Source organism: Bubalus kerabau, chromosome 8 (assembly GCF_029407905.1).
Source record: "Bubalus kerabau isolate K-KA32 ecotype Philippines breed swamp buffalo chromosome 8, PCC_UOA_SB_1v2, whole genome shotgun sequence".
NCBI lineage: Eukaryota > Metazoa > Chordata > Mammalia > Artiodactyla > Bovidae > Bubalus > Bubalus kerabau.
Window position 1 is genome coordinate 32,359,348 of NC_073631.1, and position 12,263 is coordinate 32,371,610.

The window sequence follows — 12,263 nt, forward strand, 5'->3', positions numbered from 1 at the left end:
TTTGTGATCTAGCCCCTGCCTCTCCCTCCAAACTCCTCTCCTATCACTCCTACCTCACTATACACTGCGTATCAGTCTCTCTGACTTCTTCATGTTCTTTAAATACACAGTGTTCGTTGAACACACATTGTTTTTGCTGTTCCCCTGATCAAAATTTGTTCTTACTGTAACTTCTTTGCCAATGCCTTCTCATCATTCGTATCTCAGTCTAAAAATTCTACTTCCTTAGAGGTGACTTCTTAGATAGAATATAATGCATTCACCTGTCCCCTTCCCAAATCCTCAGCACATTCTTAGTCACTCTCTATCCCATTATCTTGTTATCATGACACTTTATTTTTCTGACGTTGTTGTTAGTGTGCTTATTACCTGCCTCTCTCCACTACAGTATAAGCTACAGGAGGGTAAGACCTTTGTCTTATTTATTACTCTTTCCTCAGTGCCTGAAGAGTCCTCATTACATAGTAGGTATGCTTATGCTCATCAGATGTCAGTTGAATTTTGTTACATCACTAGGCTTTAATAAAACAGGGTCCTTTACAGTGGAGGATGGTCGTTTTTCATCTGACTTTAGTCCAGAACACCAGACTTCATTCTAAACTCTGGGCAGGTCTCTAGAATATATGGCCATTCCCAGAAATGTCAAGTAAGTTTAAGAGTTGGTACTTCAGTTAGTTATTAATACATGCTGTCTGCTTCTATACAACATCTGATTTATAAGCCCTTCTCAGGTAACATTTATGCTATGAAACAGCTTGAATTCCTAACCTTCTTGTTATGATTTGTATATGTTTGAATGCAGTGAGCTGTAACATGATGCAGTTGTTGGATCTTCACAAACCATTCTCCATTCTGCTTTTGGCAGCTATTTGATGGTGTGGATGCAAAGGAATTGAACGTACAGTGGCTCCGTTCCCAGATAGCAATCGTTTCTCAAGAACCTGTGCTCTTCAACTGTAGCATTGCTGAGAACATAGCCTATGGTGATAACAGCCGTGTTGTGTCACTGAATGAGATAAAAGAAGTAGCAAACGCAGCAAACATCCACTCTTTCATTGAGGGTCTCCCTGAGGTAAGAAAATGTCTGAAATCTTGAACTAAAAGCTGTCTAGTATTTTATTGGGCTTAAGTGGTTATTTTTATGTGCTTCTTGGATTACACAATTTATTTATTGCTGGCATCTAATGTAAAGTGAGATATAAAAAGCAAAATTTGAGATTATGTTTGTGTGACTTTTTCCAAGACCAACTGTATTAATATTCACTGACTATCAGTTAATTTTCATATTTTTATTTTATACCTTCTATTCATTTATTCATTTATACTTCATTTTATACTTCTATTCATTTATACTCTACTTATGACTACACCACCATCATCCCCCTCTGGACCACCTTGAAAGTAAGTGAAAGTGTTAGTCGCTCAGTCACATCTGACTGTTTGTGATGCCACGGACTCCTCTGTTCATGGAATTCTCTAGGCAAGAACACTGGAGTGGGTAGCCATTCCCTTCTCCAGGGGATCTTCCCAACACAGGGATTGAACCTGAGTCTTCCACATTGCAGATGGATTCTTCACCATCTGAGACATCAGAGAGGACCACTTTAGTACGTTCTTAATCTGTCTTCCTGCTTCCAGTCTTGCCCCTTTATAATTCTTCCTCACATCAATTGGATCTTTTAAAAACATAAAGTAAATCATACCCCTCCCTGCCTAAAACCTCCTAAAGTCATCCCTTTGAACTAAGAATGAAATCAAAACTTCTTAAAAGACTGGCAGGGCCTTCTGTGATCTGGCCCTGATCTCTTTATGTGCTCACTCTCTCCAGCCATACTGACTTCTTTCTGTCTCATGAACTTTTTTATTCCCTACTGCAGGACATTTACACTCATATTTATTCAGCGGGGTTCTCCCTTCCTATGACTCTTCGAAGAGCCAGCTCCTTAAATTTCAAGCTCTTTCAAATGTCACTTTTGCAGAAGTCTTCCGTGGCCATCTTATTTTAAAGAGGACCCACCAGCCCTTATAGCCTATCGCATAGTCTTCAGAGTGCTTACCACAGTCTAAAATTACCCTGGTGCTTATTAATTTGTTTAGGGTCTCTTTTTCCTACTAGAGTGTTAGGTCCTTGCCTGCCATTTTTGTCATCTCTCTGTATTGGCTGTGACAGCTGACACAAAATCTCAGAAAAGTTCAAAATCTTGGCTATCAAGAGGGCTTTAGCATAGCAAGCATTGATACAAATCCAGAATTAGTGCACAGAGACACTAATGTTGATTGCAACTTATAAGTTCTTACTATTTATACCTACATGCACACATAGATAAAATAAAAATATAGGGACTTCCTGGTGGGCCAGTGGTTAAGACTCCACACTTCCTAAAAGGGGCACAGGTTTGATCCCTGGTGAGAGAACTAAGACCCCACATGTTGCACAGTACAGCAAAAATTTTTTTAAAAAGTATATGTATATACCTACATATATATATATATATATATATACACACACACTTACTTTTGATTAGAAACAAATTTGTATAATGTGGTTTTCTAGCTCACTTTAAAAGGAAATGCCAAAGTTTAGTAAGCGTTATATCAAACAACTAATCTAATGCCCTGTTTTGGGAGAAGGATAATGGTCACCATACTCTCTTTTAAACTACTAGATCATCCCTCACCATCTCATGTCCACATTAATTGGTTCCTCTAACTAGAAATGGGCCATTAATTCAGTTTCCCTAACTTCAGTAAGGTTCTGCATTACTAACTATAATAGGAGTAACAAAATATTGTGACCCTATAGCTTCCCCTTTTTTAACCAAGACATTCACTGAATTATTGATTCAAGGATAGATTATTATCTACATAATCCTAATAGGGTTTTTCTTTAATTTATGTATGGTAAAGGAGAAGGCAATGGCACCCCACTCCAGTACTCTTGCCTGGAAAATCCCATGGACGGAGGAGCCTGGTGGGCTGCAGTCCATGGGGTCACTAAGAGTCGGACACAACTGAGTGACTTCACTTTCACTTTTCACTTTCATGCATTGGAGAAGGAAATGGCAACTCACTCCAGTGTTCTTGCCTTGAGAATCCCAGGGACGAGGGAGCCTGATGGGCTGCCGTCTATGGGGTCACACAGAGTCGGACACGACTGAAGCGACTTAGCAGCAGCAGCAGCATGTATGGTAAAATGGTATCCATTTTATATTTGTACCATTTGACTTTTACTGTTAAATTGTTTTTTATCTTTCATTCTTTTCATTGTACTATTTCTCAGATTTACCCAAAACTATATACTGCAGAGATTCAGCATTCTTTTTACAATCAACTTTGAGAATCATAATGTTATTTCCAAAAGAAAGAATAGCTTGTTTCTAAGTGTTTTAAGATAAAACTGTAGTTTACTTTCATATCACTTACCTGCAAAATATATAGAACCATAAAGAAATCTGGTGCCAAAATATCCTTTTGGAATAGGACAGGGAAATTACTAGTCTAGCAGTAATGTAAATGACCATTTGAAGTGGAGAAAGGACAGGGATTTTGGGAAATCAACTCGGAGCTATTTCCAGGGTTAAGTTATGGAGGTCTGAATTAATAAAGTAAAATAAAACAAGGAAAAGGATGTAAAAAATATCATAAAAGTGGAATTGTCAGGACTGAGCTTCAGGTTGTCTGTAGAAAGTGAGTAAGAAAGTACATAATACACTGGGCAGCTTTCTGGCATGAAAACACAAAGAGCATATGATGAGAGTACAAAAGCAGGAATGACGAAGTTTCACAGAAAACCCCATAGAGGATATTGCTTTGAACTGGGTTTTGAAGAATGAGTAGTTCACTAGGCACAGGGAGCAACACCATTTTTAGGAGACAGAATAAGCTTGTGCAGAAACACATACATGTGAAAGGGTTTTATGTGTTTGAGGGAAAATAAGTTTAAAGTTCTGAGCATAAAGTGGGGAATTAAGAAGAAGCCACACAAATATGAGCATGGACTAAATGTGAAGGTTCTGAATTACCAGACTAAGTTTGGACTCTGTTATTATTGGAAAGAGGAAACCGCTAGACCTTTTTACACAAAGAAGTGACATGATCGAATTTTTAAAGGAAAAAAAAAAAATCATTTGAAGCTCAGCCTTTTGTTTGTGGCAATGGCCCAGACTACATGAAAGGGGCAAGTCTTGGTACATTACAACCTGGATGAGGGAAACTCAGGTCCATATTTTTCTTTCCCCCAGTTCCAATTTCCAAAAGTTCTTAAACGTCACACACTCCCCTCCACACACAAAGACCATATGTTTGAAGTAAATTTGTTGGGTGGTCAAAATGACGTGAGGTTTATGTAGTCTTTATTAATCCTACTTAGAATGAATTGTCAAATATTTCTACAGAAGTATTCACATATTTGATTACTGATTGCTACCCAGCCCTTTCTGAGGGTCTTAAATAATATATGTGTGTGTGCTCAGTTGCTCAGTCATGTCTGACTCTTTGAGACTCTTTGAGACCCTGGCAGGCTACACTGTCCATGGAATTTTCCAGGCAAGAATACTGGAGCATGTTGCCATTTCCTTCTCCAGGGGATCTTCCCATCCTAGGCATCAAACCTGAGTCTCCTGTGTCTCCTGCACTGGCAGGCAAATTCTTTACCCCCAAAGCCTGGGAAGCCCAAAATAATATATATTGCATATTAAATATATATAATGTATGATGTGTACAATTTATAGTATTTTATTCTAAAGTAAAGAAAAATAGAATTGTTAAGCAACTATAGCCCTGTGGGTTTCAGGTAAAGGATTATGGACCGGTCTGGCAGATCAAGGCTAAACTTCCCTGGTGGCTCAGACGGTAAAGCGTCTGCCTACAATGCGGGAGACCCAGGTTCAATCCCTGGGTCGGGAAGATCCCCTGGAGAAGGAAATGGCAATCCACTCCAGTACTATTGCCTGGAAAATCCCATGGACAGAGGAGCCTGGTAGGCTACAGTTCATGGGGTCGCAGAGTCAGACACGACTGAGTGACTTCACTTTAGAGTGTGCCAAGGGTAACAAATCTATGGTGTATGCCATGAATAGAACCTCCAGGCATTTGGAAATATCAGCCTGGGAGAGGAGTTCAGATAACACTGGCTTGGTCTTGAGGATCCCTGAGAAATACATCAGATGTAGAAATCCCCTAGTGCCCACAATTTCACACAGTCAGCTCTCGAACCACTTCCTGGCTCCCATTGGAACCACCCTGAAACTCCTTTAAAGGGCCTGCAAGGAATCTCCAGCATGCAGTTGGTTTAGGATTAGACTCTATCTGATGTTCCTTCCAGGATCCAGTTGTTATTTAGACCCAGGTTTACATAGAACAGCTACTGTTTCTTGAGTATGTCATAAAACAGGTGATTTCAGGGCACTCACCATCCTAGTGTTTGCCAGAAAACTGATTTAGATTTTCAGTTGAAACAGGAAAGAATGGAATCCTGTAGTTCTTCATTAGAAACAAACAAAAAGACAAAAACCTTCAGTTTAAGTGTCTGAAAATGTTTTTAGATTACTATTGAGACAATATGTATATTTATATTTATAATCTGCTCTGCTTGAAAGTGTTAGTCTTTCAGTTGTGTCCGACTCTTTATGATCCCAATGGACTGTAGACCGCCAGGTTCCTCGGTCCATGGAATTCTCCAGGCAAGAATACTGGAGTGGGTTGCCATTTCCTCCTCCAGGGGATCCTCCCGACCTAGCGATTGAACCTGTGTCTCCTGCATAGCAGGCAGATTCTTTACCATCTGAGCCACCAGGGCTTAATGATGGGCAAAAACATCTGAATTGTATTTTCATCCAGTTCATTCTTGAGGTTTACATCTTCCTGAAAGCTAAAGAAAACCAAGAAATGCAAAGTGATTTCTAAGCTAGTATTATATCTTCTTCAGCTGTAATAGAAGAATCCACATACAATTTAATCTAGACTGGCAGAAAGAGCTAAAAGTCCATTATCATTGCCACCAAATCCAGTTTTTGGCTTAAGATTGAATCCTCTAATTTAGATGGGAAACTTGCAGTGTGTGGATACGAACCGTTGAGTTTTACCTAATTATCTACAGCCCTGTGATTCCAGTTTTAATAAAATGTGTTTTAGGAGGAAAAGGCCGTGGGCTAGCAGTCTCAGGTAAAATCACAAAGAAAAAAGAATGAAAGTGAAATTGCGACCGACTCTTTGCAACCCCATGGACTCTAGCCCGCCAGGCCTCTCCATCCATGGGATTTTCCGGGCAAGAGTACTGGATTGGGTTGCCATTTCCTTCTCCAGGGGATCTTTCTGACCCAGGGACTGAACCTAGGTCTCCCACATTGCAGGGAGACACTTTACCATCTGAGCCACCAGGGAATCTCCCAAAATCACAAAGGAGATAGCTAAAGTCTGTTTCCTTTGTAGACCATTCACAAAGGACACTTTTACTGGGCTTCAATAATTCAGACACTCATTGTTTGATATAAAGTAAGCAACTAAGCATTTTAAGTTGAAAAATGAACTTTGAGATTAAGGGGACATATCTGTTATTAAAGTTACTCACAAGCTCTCTCAAAACCCCCTCTGCTGGAGAAACACCTCCTGAAGGCAGCAAGGTGTGGAGGGAAAGGCAGTTGAATCAGGCCTCTCCAGGGTCCTAAGCTAAATAGTACATCATCACGTGCTGCGTTTCTCTATAATGATGCCACGGGATCCACCTTTAGAAGGTTGTACAGTTGGACTTACTTTCCCAGTGGAGCTGATCCACCCACACATTCTTGTTTGGGTACCAATGGCATGTATTTCTCAGACAACTGGCAAGGGCTAATAGAGAGCAGTATGAAACCCTGGAGGAAAGCAGAGTCAACAGGATAATGTAGAAAACAAGTGGGAGCCTGCTTGCTGATCCATTATGATTTAGATATGTGAGAAATTTCCTTTACCCTTCCATGGAGTGTAATACTGAAGAGGTAGTCATTAGTAAGTAGCAGAGTGTAGCAATTTGTGAAGTGCTAAATATCACTATCATGGCCTGAAAAGTTGAATGGACTGTCTTAAGATGCCAGCCTAACTTATTCCTAGGATGATACCTGCACCACTGAGAATGGCATCATGACACCCGGAGAAATGTGCCCACAGAGATTTAGTAAGAGCCACAGCTAGGGAACCCAATGATTTCTTTTAAAATGATACTTTAAATCATTTTGACCTGAAAACAGAAGATAATTTAACTTAATGGGAAAAGATTTGTGTTTACTGGGAACTTTTTCCCTAATTTTTTTTTTTTTTAATGCTTTAATTTGAACAATTCTTTTGTAGAAGCAAAATGGCAAAGGTCTACTGTTTGTGATCAGATTAGATATGTAAATGAAATGGTAGTGTTTACTGCTGGTTTAGCATTTATTTGCAACAAAGCCCAAGAATAGATTTCAGCACTTGTTGGGACACAAATTTTATAGAGTAGCAAAATCTGAAATATTTAGATGGCTCTCGCCCACAGTTGCCATGTTAAGTTAAATAACCAAGACTTGCTTTCTTAATTGCATGTTCCTGTAATAGAAATACAACACACACGTTGGACTGAAAGGAACACAGCTTTCTGGTGGCCAGAAACAAAGACTAGCTATTGCAAGGGCTCTTCTCCGTAAACCAAAAATTTTATTGTTGGATGAGGCCACTTCAGCTCTTGACAATGAGAGTGAAAAGGTAACTTTCTCTTCTTTCATCTCAGGATTAATATGAAATATGAGAGTGGAGTATTTTGGAATTTTGTGGGGGAAAAAAAGGCCTGGAGAGAATTGTAGTCATAGGGTCACCAGTTGTAATTAAGGTTTTGACCTTTATGTAAAGGTCAGAGGCTGGTGGGGAAGGGGGAGAGAGTTGGGGCACAAAGCATCTCGTGTGTTAGGAAGGTTTTCTCATTAGAATTGGTCTCATCATCAAAAGGGTCCCAATTCTTGAAATGCTTCTCCACTCAAGGAAAAAGCCCAAGGAAGATTACTTTCCTGTTTTATTATTATTCTAATGATACCAAACAAAATAATAAGGTAATCTACATATATAGGAGAGTGATCTACATAGCAATGTTGGAGCCTACTAGTTTCTCTACCTTCTTTAGAATATTTGCTCAGTTTGAAAAGGAAACAAGGGGGCAAATAGACATGTAACAATAGGCATACAATTCAAGCTTCTTCTCATGTTTAATTTTACTATATTCTTGTCCCTTAGTAGTTCTTGCATATATAGTATGTTCTTATTTGTTAAATGAAAGCTGGTTAAATGAATAATAATCTTCAATATTTATCAAGTGCTTATTATACACTACTATCTCAATCCTCACAACAGTTTGATTAATTATTCTTTACTATGTTCAATTTACAGATCAGCACACTAAGGCTTAGAAAAAGTTAAGTAACTTCCTTAAGCCCTCATGGCTTAGCTGGTAAAGAATCCACCTGCAATGCAGGAGACCTGGGTTCGATCCCTGGGTTGGGAAGATCCCCTGGAGAAGGGAAAGGCTACCCACTCCAGTATTCTAGCCTGGAGAATCCCATGGACTGTATAGTCCATGGGTTGCAAAGAGTTGGACAGGACTGAGCAACTTTCACTTTCACTTCTAATAAAGTGTATCTTGATCTAAGATCCCATGGGATTAATCACTACACAACTACTATTTGTAGATGATTATCATTCTTGATTTCCAAGGAGACAGTGTGTTATGAAAGAAAAAAATGGGACTTTTGGAATCAGACATATTTGGGCTGTAATTCTGGATTCATGTTACTAGCAGTGTGACCTAGGTCAAGTGACCTGAATTTTTCAAATCTTGGTGTATTTATCAGGAAAATGAAAATACTCCTTACAGAGATACTGAAAGGATTTAAATGAGATGACCCTCATTAGAATATTTTATATATTCAGCAAATAATCGGATTTTACCTTCTGCTTCCATTTCTTGTTTGTTCTTGTTGTTTTGTTTTTGGCTGCACTGCGAGGCATGTGGGATCTTAGTTCCCCAACCAGGGATTGAACCTGCGTTCCCTGTAATGAGAGCACAGATCCTACCACTGGACCTCCAAGGAATTCCCTTATTTCTCATATACAGCATTATAACCTCTTTGTAGCTGAGATGCTGTTTTAGCTAGGACAGTTTTACAGCTAAATTCTAAAAACAAAAACAAAAGAAACTATGAGAAGAAATGAAGTAAATAGACAATTGAGTATGGAAATACTACTTTCTGGGTTTGACTTTGAAACCACTTAAATACAAATAATGGCAATCCACTCCAGTACTATTGCCTGGAAAATCCCATGGACAGAGGAGCCTGGTAGGCTACAGTCCATGGGGTCGCAAAGAGTCGGACATGACTGAGTGACTTCACTTTCACTTTCAAATACAAATAACCATCTAATTTTTATTGTCACAAAAGCTACTCCAATTAAAAATCTTAATTAGTGTCTATAATTACTTTTTCTAGATTTCTATTAAGATATTCCACAAAGAAGGGTAGTTTCCTTGCTGCTGCTACTGCTGCTAAGTCCCTTCAGTCGTGTCCGACTCTGTGCGACCCCATAGACGGCAGCCCATGAGGCTCCCATCCCTGGGATTCTCCAGGCAAGAACACTGGAGTGGGTTGCCATTTCCTTCTCCAATGCATGAAAGTGAAAAGTGAAAGTGAAGTCGCTCAGTCATGTCTGACTCTTAGCGACCCCATGGACTGCAGCCCACCAGGCTCCTCGGCCCATGGGATTTTCCAGGCAAGAGTACTGGAGTGGGTCGCCAGTACATAATGAATGTTATTAGATTTCCTTAATCAATTTGACTTGGGCAAGTTTACTGGCATTTAACCAAAGCTAGCAATCACAGGTCCTTTTCTCTTCCAGGTGGTTCAACATGCCCTTGATAAGGCCAGTAAGGGGAGGACGTGCCTAGTGGTGGCTCACAGACTCTCCACGATACAGAAGGCAGATGTGATAGTGGTTCTGCACAATGGAAAAATCAAGGAACGAGGAACTCATCAAGAGCTCCTGAGGAATCGAGGCATATATTTTAAATTAGTAAACGCACAGTCAGTGCAATGATGCTGTTGGAGTTAACACATATTTTGATCTTTGTGTAATGCAAAGAAAGACTGCCTAATAATTATTTAGTATGTTTATCTTGTTTATTGCATGTATCAATAGAATCATGCTATTCAAGTAGGCATGTTTTGTTCACACACCATCCACCCTTCAGATTAAAAGGAAACAAAAATTCATTTAAGTGAGATGATGCATAGATCCTTCAATTTATAAAAAGCACATTTGCTTATAAAGCAATTTGCTGCAAAGTATTTTCCTATCAATTTCTGCTATAAAATTGGGAATATATTCCTAGAGGGAAAAATTACCCAATTAACTAAATTAAAAGATTTTAGCAAATAGACAGTATGATGTAGTTGGACCTGTGGCATTGCAGGAAGAATGATCTGGAACATCCCAAATTTTCTAGCAAATATTAGAGTAATTTTTAGAGGAGAGTAGACCAGAAAAGAGCTGGCCTTTTCTCCAGACCATCGGATTTCTCGCACAGTATCTCTCAATGTTTCTTTCAGTGAATATCCACTATTACCCAAACTTCCATTATATCCTTTTGTCAAGAGGATAGGGAGAATTATAATGTAATTAAGAATGTAAAATTTCTGGCAGAATTGGGTAGTTTTCTTCCACTTCAGTAAATGAAATGGTTTACATGATCCATTCTGAAGATTCCACTATTTCAAGCTTTGGGTTTGGCAGAGTAATTCACAAGCTTATTCTATATATGAACACTTATTTACTTAAAATAAGAGCTGCTTTTACTATGGTGAAAAAATTTAAATGCCTTTATTATTATTGAATCAAGTAATTTTTTTAAACTTTATATGTAATACATGTATGATCTTAAAATTCCACGTAAATAACAGTATTGATAAACTGAGTCATGTTTTACATTTACTTAAATATGTAATTTCATCCAGTGATTTTGTCTGTTCTTCATTGTATTTCTATTTACAGTGATACTTACAACCAGCCTCCCTAAAGTGCACTCTGCCAGTAATCTGAAATGTGAAAAAAATTAAAACCATTTGTGTTTTATGCCACACTTTAGAAAATGCAAAATAAAAATAGGATTGGGGGATTGAAAACCAGATTATTGTTTAAAAGCATTGGCATGAAAGCCTGTGGCCCCTTTGCTATGTGTGGATGTCGAGCTCTTGGTGGTTTCTCTTTCCTGAATAGGGTGGTAAGGAGGGAGAGAGCAGTATGGTATCGGATATGCTTAATTTCTCAGAGCAGGAGCAGTCCAGGCTTCAATTCTGTAATGCCTCCTAGATCAGAAATACCTGCCAAGCCTATATTCTCCTTGGGCTTAGCCGTAGCAGTTCCACAGTCATACCTACAGACATCAGTGAAACACTTTCTAATTAATAGCCCCGTCTAATATTTTATTTGTATTTTTATTTCAAAAGATTTTAAAGGGTACTCCACAGGCAGAATTCTCTTAAAGCTACTGCCTTCACTGGAACAAGTAACCAGGCTGAGAACTGAGGTCCTGGATAGTATACAAGGATCTGTGGGGTTATCAGCTGATGAAGGCAGAAAGTAAGTAGAGACCAGTTGCTTTTAGTAAACATCACAATTTAAAAATTTTAAATTGCTGTATTATTTTAAAAATGGTTTTAAAATATAACCCAACCAACTGACTTTTTATCTTACCACTCCTTAAAACAAATGGAGTTATGTTTTTATGTTCAGTAATCTTGCTGCTGCTGCTAAGTCACTTTAGTCGTGTCCGACTCTGTGTGATCCCTTAGACGGCAGCCCACTAGGCTTCGCCATCCCTGGGATTCTCCAGGCAAGAACACTGGAGTGGGTTGCCATTTCCTTCTCCAATCAGTAATCTTAGGTCATACCTAATAACCTGGCTTTTAGCCTACTCAATGTGTCGGTTTCATAGAATAGAGTGCTTTGCATATGACTTACTGTATGAAAATATTTTCTGTTAGTGTCCACCTGTGTATTCATTGTTTTAATTTGAGCTCTTATTTCCAGGATTACTGAAGCGGAATCATAAGTTGACTAGAAAATTCACTCATAAGAACTAGTCAAGGGAGGAAACTGGGAAAATTGGAAGTAATAGAAATTTAAAAGCTCATTTAAAAGACATAATTATTTTTTAAAAAATGCATGGATCATCAAATGTCTACATAGAACCTCAAGCAACACAGCTTGCCTCC

At 38.8% G+C, this 12,263-nt stretch overlaps 1 protein-coding gene across 1 annotated transcript in view; it reads left to right on the plus strand.

Annotated features, from left to right (window-relative positions):
• ABCB5 (ATP binding cassette subfamily B member 5) overlaps window positions 1-10,862 on the plus strand; it is a 120,588-nt gene extending 109,726 nt beyond the window's left edge. The window contains exons 25-27 of the mRNA XM_055589953.1: window positions 866-1,072; window positions 7,564-7,710; window positions 9,889-10,862. Coding sequence (XP_055445928.1) covers window positions 866-1,072; window positions 7,564-7,710; window positions 9,889-10,086 — 552 coding nt within the window. The 3' untranslated portion in view covers window positions 10,087-10,862. The remainder of the gene's footprint in view (window positions 1-865; window positions 1,073-7,563; window positions 7,711-9,888) is intronic.
• Window positions 10,863-12,263: the final 1,401 nt, after the last annotated feature.